The 9,004-nt window shown below is 51.2% G+C and overlaps 1 protein-coding gene across 1 annotated transcript; it reads right to left on the bottom strand.

Annotated features, from left to right (window-relative positions):
* Positions 1 to 219: 219 nt before the first annotated feature.
* On the bottom strand, positions 220 to 7,888 carry LOC111855561 (lysosomal-associated transmembrane protein 4A). Its single transcript, XM_023834712.2, has 7 exons — positions 7,688 to 7,888; positions 4,545 to 4,665; positions 2,886 to 2,962; positions 1,587 to 1,709; positions 1,364 to 1,459; positions 950 to 1,048; positions 220 to 861 (listed from the first exon to the last, which is right to left on the bottom strand). Exons 1-7 carry the CDS (start codon positions 7,811 to 7,813, stop codon positions 787 to 789), a joined length of 717 nt encoding a protein of 238 aa, XP_023690480.1. The 5' UTR covers positions 7,814 to 7,888; the 3' UTR covers positions 220 to 786.
* Positions 7,889 to 9,004: the final 1,116 nt, after the last annotated feature.

The following is a 9,004-nucleotide window of genomic DNA, read 5'->3' as shown; positions in this document are numbered from 1 at the left end:
AGGGGCAGAAGAGGACTCTGCTCAAAGAAGACCTCTGCAGGGTGTGACATGAAACATCTCCAGAACATCTCCCATTCTGTCACCCAGGTTCACAGGTCTCACCACCCATGTCGGCCAGTATTTTGGTCATGACAGGTTAACCCAGGCACAGGCGCGCTCACGCACACACACAGACACACACACACACACACACACACAAAAAGGTCACACAATTTCTGGTCGATTACAAACTTCTCTAAATGTTTATTGAAGCTGTGTCCAAAAGGAACATATCACAGTCTGCAGCAGAGCCTCCAACATCAAAATCCTTGCTGTCTGCTGCGGCCCTGGCTCACTCCCCACCCCCACCGCACCCCCACCCTCAGAGACAGACACCCCGGCAGGGAGGAGGAAAGAAGTGCAAAAACAACCTTCAGAAACTAAAAAGGGCTCCTCATGGCATCACACCTTCACAATGATTAAGCTGCATTTAAAAGCAGGAAACTGGTGACAGTATTGATGAGAGCAGATCGTCTAAAGAGTTTGTCTTAAATACCTATAAATATTCACTTCACAAGAAGAGTGGTCCTAAAAACAGATTAATAATTAGCATTTTATGGCACAGAGATCCTATCAGGAGAAGAATGAAGGAAGAGAGAGAAGAAAGCTGAAGCCCCCCCCCCAACCCAACACAAGCCCCTGCGATCACAGGATGTCACTTTGCACCCTCATCTCTAGGAAAGAGCAGCGGAGTTAGAGGGATAAGCTTGTTTCTGACTATTTACAGGCTTCTGAGTGGGCGGAGCCTCAGGCTGGTACGTAGGGGGGCGGCGGCTCTTTCTCGGGCATCTTCACTGCCATCTCATAGGTGGGCAGGACGTACTGTGGAGAGAGAGGACGACAAGGAGGGGGAGGTGTGATCACACGCTCGGTGGAGGCTCCAGAGGATTCCACAGGAAGGTCACAATACCTGGGGTGGAGCTTCAAAGGCGGGGTACACCGCGATCTCCGGAAGGTTCCGGTTATTGATGTATTTGTAGCAGTTCCACACACAGCTGATCAGATAGGCCTGTGGGCAGACAGCAGACCCCCCCAGCACACATAAAGATAAATACCTCACATCTCAGAGTCACACGCCATCCCGTGACTCACGCTGGAGGCGAGTGAGAGGGGAAACTCAGCGGGCAGCGGGCAGGCTGACGGAGGATTCACAGTTTAATCTCGTTTTAACACCCGGGAGGTAACAGGGCTTAACCACTGCGCAGTCAGCCTCTGCCATGGGCAGCCGGGTGAACTGCAGCCTCGAGTCAGCGAGTGTGACATCAGCTCGGAGGCCGTTTAGATACTGGGTCTGTGTGTCTGTGCTGGTGGGCGCGTGGGTCACCTTGAGGAAGATGAGGAAAGCGAAGAAGATGAGGACGATGAGCAGCAGGCAGCTGGACTCCAGGGACATCAAGCTGTCTTTGTACGGGAAGTCAGGCTGCGGGAGGATGTGGATGGGTCAGCAACACCAGGCCAACCGAAGGGAGAGAGAGCCAGCAGGCACAGGCCTAGAGAGCCGAGGACCGGCGCTCAGGCAGGAAGAGAGAGAGAAAAAGAAGACGTACCAGCTGCTCCAGGTAGTCCTTGATCCGGGGCAGGTAGGTGAGAGAGCTGATGGCCACCAAGCAGCTCAGCGCAAAGTCAAACAGCTGGTAGCAGAAGAAGGGAATCAGCCATCCATCGCGGTGCTGCGGGGCGAGAAGGGCAGCACGTCAGGCTCCGCACCGGCCCCCGGGGACAGACGCCCTTCCTAGCCATGGGCCGGGCCCTCCACCAAACACACGCCAGCTAATGCCTTAAAGAAACGCTACGCTGGGCCTGGAGCAGCAGATGATGCGGTTATGAATGATAATTACACACGGCACGCACACACACACACACACACACACACTTATATTCCTGTCGATTTGGGGACTGTCCATTCATTTTTATGGGCGTAACCCTAATCCCGACAATGACAACCTTAACCATAAGTAACCAAACAAAATACAGACACTCCCCGGGTTACGATGGCCCGTGTTACGATATTTTGACTTGGATAAATGTTTAACTTTCGATACACTATTCAATAAATTACATGAGATATTCAACACTTTTAAAAAAAAAATTAAATTAGACTTTGTGTTAATGATTTTGCCCAACTATTTGTTAGGTTAGGTGTGCTGTATTAATTACGATATTTCCACCTTACAGTCTCTCGTAACATAAATCCACTGTAACCCAGGGATACTTGGCATACTGACCTGTGCATCTTCGGAGAAAAACATCCGGCAAATAAATGGAAGAGAGAGAAGGGGTTCATGTGGACAGGTGTTGCCATAGAGATAAACATGGCTGCCTGCTTTATGAACACACAGTCAATGGACTGAAGCTGAGGGTTAGCAGGCAGGGGCCCGAGGCCTGATAATCGCACAGGAAGCAGAGGCAGTAAAGGGCTGGGGGGGGGGGCTGGGTAATAATCTGCCAGGTCACAGGACACGGTAGCCTTCATTCGAGGCTAGACACACACCCACAGGCAGAGCAGTCAGCCACCAAAGTGAGAGCAGCTGACATCCAGGGAATCATGGCATAAGGGCGACAGGATCATCTAAACGGCAGCAGCATCGCACTGGGAAGGCATGACAGGGACCAGTAAAATCGGCTGCCGTGGCACGGCCAGTATGGCCGACGCTGACCCGGCCCACAGTCACGTACAAGGCAAGCGGGGCAATCATCTCACCGGCCCTGCAACACTGGCTGAGAGCAACGTTCTTCTGCTCAACAGAGACGCGCGTAAACACACTGACAAGCTGCGAGGTCACATGATCAACCTGTGATCTGCTGGCTTCGCACTGCCCCCTGAACAGGGCAGCAGGGCCACTTACCGTGATGGCCCCGTACACCATCATGGCACTGATGGTGAACATCAGCAGCGAGATGGTGAAGCCCACGCAGGCGTTTTCTAAACAGGGGAGAGAGGAGAGAAGCTGCTTTAGAGGACAGCACTCACACACATGCATGTGCGCACACACACACACGCAATTTATAACACAAGGTTACTACCCTAAAATCTGTATATTAAATAGAACAACAAACGCGGACGTCTCCAGAAATAGCCACACTACACACCACAAGCGCTTCAGGCTTCATGAACGATCCTCATCTGTTCCTATTCATACGCCGTGAGGCAGCCGCGGTCAGCTGGGAGTCACTCAAGAAGCCGATCAATCGACCAGAGTCCATCAAGCACCTCGCACAAGTCTGCTGGCTCCAGCGGGAGATGCTTTTGTCCACAGCTGGACGGCTTCCAGGCTGCTCACAGCTCTGGCAGCGGGCGGCCTCTGTCTGCGTGCTCGGCCGGAGCTCGGGGGGGGGGGGGGGTTGGGGGGCGTGTAGGCACTAGCAGGGCGTAATTAAGTGGCCACGGGCCGCATCGATTTGCTGTCTAACGGGCTCCCAGGACTCTCCTCCACTTATCGGCGACACTAACGACCTGCTGCGGCTCCCGCCAACACGCGCCCTCAATCGAACACCAGCCGCTCTCCGCACCCAGTCCTGTCAGCGATGGGGCCGCATTTCTGCCAAATGTGCAGGGGGCTGGGGAGGGGCGGGGGGCCTGCAAAGAGGATTTGCTGGAAAAGCCAATATATTTTATGACCTCGGGCAGATACTAGTACATGAGTTTCAGTACATACAGGTCGGCTTAATCCCCAATTCTCAGGGCTAGAATAAAACACGATGGATCACACAACTACCCATCTACCTACCAACCATTTATCCTGGTCAGGGTGGGGGGCTGTAGCTTACCCCAGTCAGCATAGGGCACGAGGCTGTGGTACAACCAGGACAAGATGCCAGGCCGTCACAGGGCACACACACAATCATACCACGCAGACAATTCAGAGATACCAACTAGGCTAACTGCATAACACTGGGGGAAGATGCAGACTCCACACACAGAACTGAGGCGGGGGGGGGGGGGGGTCTGACACCCACAGCTTGCAGAGTCCTCAGATTTCACAGGGAGGCGTGGCTATTTTCCTGGGATGCAAAAGATTCTGTCTGAAAATCTGGGAACCTGATTTCCCGATCCTGCTTAATGGTATTTATCCTAAGCGGTGTACATTTTGGAGAACGCCGAGTCAGAAAAATTTATGTTATTTATCTTTCATCCGAAGCAACGTACAAGTGAGGAGAACAGCACATAACACAGCCAATGTGTTAACTGGGCATAAGTGCAGCCAGGCTGAGCTGCCAGTGAAACGGCATCAGAGCAGGAGCTACAGAACGTCTTACAAACAAAGCTCTCCGGACTCTAGGATTAGAACCTGCGACCTAAGTACAGAAACAGCATCGTAACCCACTGCAGCAGGCACTGCCCCCTGCAACTGTATCTCAGTGAAAAGATCAACATGACACCCAGCTACACTGCTCTAACCTACCAAGAGCATTCAGGATACCCAGGGGCCTCCAACATCACAAGCTAAGGCATCAGAGCAACTGTTACCATAACAACCCAGCCGGAGGAGATGGGGATGTCATACCTGCCATTCTGTCAGAAGCAAAGTAGTGCTCGATGACCTCATACTGCAGGTCCACGGTGGGAACATTGTCAGGGTGGGTGACGGCCACGGTCAGCAGGATGCCCATCAGGAGGTTCACCACCTGCAGGGGGCACAAGACAGAGAGCAGGGATGAAACGCGAGACCCAACAGGCTGCCCGACGATGGCTGGATTTCACTCTGCGAGTGTCCAGATCTGAACTGGAGCCAATTCCAGTGCAAAGCCCTATCAGGTATACGAGATGAGTGCCTGGGAGCCCAAGCCATGAAGTGCCTTGGCCACGCTTCAGTGGCGACTGACACGCACCCGGTTACGTGATCGCCCTTCAGTCAGCGCACAGAGAATGCGACCCCACTCATAACCTGTGCCTTCCCAGCACAGCTGTTCATGTTTCCTGGACCCGAGCATCCGCACCTCCAAATGTCCCATGATGACAGCGACCCGGCACCGTTGGAACGATCGGCTCTGTAACCTGCGGAGCCACGAGTCACATCTCCATGACGACCAAACATGCCGGGACGAGTTTGCCAGGTGCAGCCGGCCGGGTGGTGTCATTCCCACCGTGGCTCTGACTAAATTTGGGTGGTCCCTCCCTTGGGATCGGCAAAGCTGGTAACGACTGAGCCGAGAGTCGCCTGAAAAATGGCTCTGGAGTGATTTTAAAGCTGCAATGGAACACACTACGCAGAAGCCCTCATTAAGCTCACAGGGCAGAGCGAACACTGTCGCATTTCTTACAGTAGTGTTCCTAAATGCACAGCCGGTGCTGTTAACTCTCAGCAGGCAGACTACACAACCACCTCGGAGGGACAATGTGACACGGATGCAGTAAGTGCACCTGAGCTCTGGGTATAAGTCACCCTGTATGCATCTCCCTGAGAAAAGGAGCCTCTTTTTACTATCGATGACAGGGCTACACCCCCCAAATCATAAGAATATAAGAAACTTACAAACGAGAGGAGGCCATTCGGCCCATCAAGCTCGTTTGGGGAGAACTTAACTAATAGCTCAGAGCTATTAAAATCTCATCTAGCTCTGACTTAAAGGAACCCAGGGTTTTAGCTTCCGCTACACTAGCAGGAAGACTATTCCATACTCAAACTACATGCTGTTCTCCCGCTAATTTCCACTTATGGCCACAAGTTCTAGTACTTAAACTAATATTGAAATAGCCATTTGGCTGAACAGCATCCAGACCTGTTAGAATCTTATATACCTGGATCACGTCCCCCCTTAGTCTCAGACACATAACACCGCTGTCCCGGGGGTGGGCAGTGGAAATAACTCACACCCAAGCAAAATTTTACAAAGCGTCTGCTCACACTACAAACAGGCAGCAACAGACTTGCACCCTAACTGTGACTAAACGGGTCTCTCTGGCGTTTCTGACTGTGCCATCAGCAAGCACAGTGTTCAGGCCCAGCGTGCCCAAGAAGAGGGATTCCTCAGCCCACTTCCTCTCAGCTGCACACGCTTAATATTTTGCCAACACATTACAGACCCCCAGGAGCTGGCAGCATCATGCATTTATCGCAGAGTCCTCATCTGCACCGTCTGTGCCTACATCACAGAGCCGCGGGCCGCGTGACGAACGGGACCTCGTTTCACGGGGGGGGGGCACAGATCTTGTGCCAGCTTGGCGCTCTTTGGATTACACACTGCTGACACGGTGCAGAGCTGGACTCAGTCATAGCCAGGTCCCTGCGCTCAGAGCCCAGAGGACACTTCTGCAGCACAGTGCGAGCGCCTGCTCCTCTGGCTGTCCCTTTCTCTGGGAGTCATTAATGCAGAACAACACCCTATCCAGGCTACAGAATGCAAACTGACTGACTCTGCCCTTTTCATGGGGGATCGGGTCCTCTAGGTCATCGAGGCTCTCGATAAAAAACGACAGTAATAAGATGAAAAGGAAAGAGAGACTGCGATGTGGAGAGGAGGACAGGCTCAGTGAAAGAGGAAAGGAAAGAGACTGCGATGCGGAGAGGAGGACAGGCTCAGTGAAAGAGGAAAGGAAAGAGACTGCGATGCGGAGAGGAGGACAGGCTCAGTGAAAGAGGAAAGGAAAGAGACTGCGATGCGGAGAGGAGGACAGGCTCAGTGAAAGACGAAAGGAAAGAGACTGATGCGGAGAGGAGGACAGGCTCAGAGAAAGAGGAAAGAAAAAGGAGACTGCGATGTGGAGAGGAGGACAGGCTCAGTGAAAGAGGAAAGGAAAGAGACTGCGATATGGAGAGGACAGGCTCAGTGAAAGAGGAAAGGAAAGAGACTGCGATGCGGAGAGGAGGACAGGCTCAGTGAAAGAGGAAAGGAAAGAGACTGCGATGCGGAGAGGAGGACAGGATTAGTGAAAGACGAAAGGAAAGAGACTGATGCGGAGAGGAGGACAGGCTCAGTGAAAGAGGAAAGAAAAAGGAGACTGCGATGTGGAGAGGAGGACAGGCTCAGTGAAAGAGGAAAGAAAAAGGAGACTGCGATGTGGAGAGGAGGACAGGCTCAGTGAAAGAGGAAAGAAAAAGGAGACTGCGATGTGGAGAGGAGGACAGGCTCAGTGAAAGACGAAAGGAAAAAGACTGCGACGCGGAGAGGAGGACAGGCTCAGTGAAAGACGAAAGGAAAAAGACTGCGACGCGGAGAGGAGGACAGGCTCAGTGAAAGACGAAAGGAAAGAGACTGCGATGCGGAGAGGAGGACAAGCTCCGCGCGCTGCATCACGCGTCTGGGGAGGAGACGGTACGTTTAACGGAAACTGATAAACGTTATGTAACTAATGGCAGGAGAAACGCCTAGAAACGCGGGACACAGCGGGAGCGGACAGTGACCGGCGCTGCGTAAATTACAGCAACATTAACCAAGATAATAGACAGGCATACAGCACAGGGTCGGGGCGCTGACAGGGACATCCGGCCGCAGGCAGAAACAGGTTTGTATTTCTGTAAACGCATAAGATGTCACACGGCTCACTAAAAAGCATCTATCCACCCCGCAGTGTCGCCTTTATCGTATTAAAAAGGGCAACTTTAGCATTACTATGTTTAGTTTAGCGTTACGCTGCGGGCGGCTTCCAGCACATTCGCCCAAGCCGCCAACGGCTCCGAAGCCGCCCGCCCCTCGGCTGCGCACGTACCATGTACCAAGTGCCAAGAATGATGGTCCCGGTCCGAACGTGGCAGCAGCCGCAGCATCGTGTCGAATAAAAGCGGCTGCGACTCGGCTTGTAGTGCGCACCACTGTCAATCTGCGGGAGAAACATCGCGCCCGACCTCGCCAAGCGCCGACTACCGACGGCTGGCCAAGTCTGCTGCGCCCCTACCGGCCGCTGCGCAATAAAAAAGTCGTACGCCCCTCCGGCTGATGTCAGCGACAGGCGGCAAAGATAGCCAATGGTAGAACAGCTGGGGTGGGGTGGGCGTACGCTTAATATTGATTGACAAGTATATGCGCAAATGAGCAATTTCTCATAGATAAATAAATAAATCACGGAAATGGTCTACGCTCGACAAACAGCTCCGGTGGCCAATAGACGCCTAAGAATAAAGGCTGGGCCCTAGGTTAGTGTTGATTGACCTAAAGAGACGCGAATGAATACTTTCGAATAACAAAGGAATTTTCTTACGCCCTTGTTTTTGGTCGTCGATTGGAAATTATATGGAAAAAGGTTTTAGTGGTACACCAGTTATTGTCATCTAGTGTTTTAACACTGGGCATAAAGCCGACTGTCAAACCTGGAAAACGAAATATGCAGCATTTCTTACCATTGGTGTTCCTTATATATAGCGCTTATATGGCTGTTACATTACTTTGTGTCTTCATCATGTGTTGTTGTGGGTAATTATTTATTTCCATCCTAGTGACACGTTGACTGTAATATTTTTATACCAGTCACACTTTACTACCGCCGTATATAAAAAACAGAAGCTAGGCTGCTAGAAAATGTAAATGTATTTTCGATCGTCAGAGATATTCTTGTGCAGAATGCAGAACTGGGATGGCGCCTTGGTACGACTGTCTGTCAGATTTTAATGCGCACACTGGCCTCAGCTTTACTTTAAAATGGGCACAGCGTTTGACCTACATACTGCAAGCAAAACTGAAAATGAGCGCTGTACTTAACGGTGACCAGTGAGAAGAACCCAGTTTCAGAGCTTAGTTTCCTACGTTTAAATAATCCCATTTCCGCCAGTTCACACACAGTTTACTAATATATCATATTGCAATAAAAATAGTGACATTTCGGTAGATTCATGTGTATATATCCCAGATAGCACACATATGTTGAAATGACATTGATTCAATATAAGACAAAAAGGTTGAAACAACGTTGATCTTCAATCTTTCGTTTTATATCAACATTGAATCAAGGTTTTGCCACCATCAGGTTCTCAATATTTGAAAATCTGACCAAAAATCAAATGACCATAATTCAAGGCATTTAACTATAATT

Source organism: Paramormyrops kingsleyae, chromosome 14, assembly GCF_048594095.1.
Source record: "Paramormyrops kingsleyae isolate MSU_618 chromosome 14, PKINGS_0.4, whole genome shotgun sequence".
NCBI classification, from domain to species: Eukaryota; Metazoa; Chordata; class Actinopteri; order Osteoglossiformes; family Mormyridae; genus Paramormyrops; species Paramormyrops kingsleyae.
Note: the sequence above shows the minus strand (reverse complement) of the source record. Positions and strands in the feature narration are given on the sequence as shown.

What these genes read in the sequence shown, in the direction of transcription:
- LOC111855561 (XM_023834712.2), bottom strand. Translation starts at nt 7,813, where the DNA reads ATGTTTCTCCCGCAGATTGACAGTGGTGCGCACTACAAGCCGAGTCGC. An exon ending in TGCTTCTGACAGAATGGCAG is followed by an intron (nt 2,963 to 4,544) that starts GTATGACATCCC and finishes TCCCCTGTTTAG; the next exon opens with AAAACGCCTGCGTGGGCTTC. An exon ending in CTTTCCTCATCTTCCTCAAG is followed by an intron (nt 1,049 to 1,363) that starts GTGACCCACGCG and finishes GTCTGCCCACAG; the next exon opens with GCCTATCTGATCAGCTGTGT.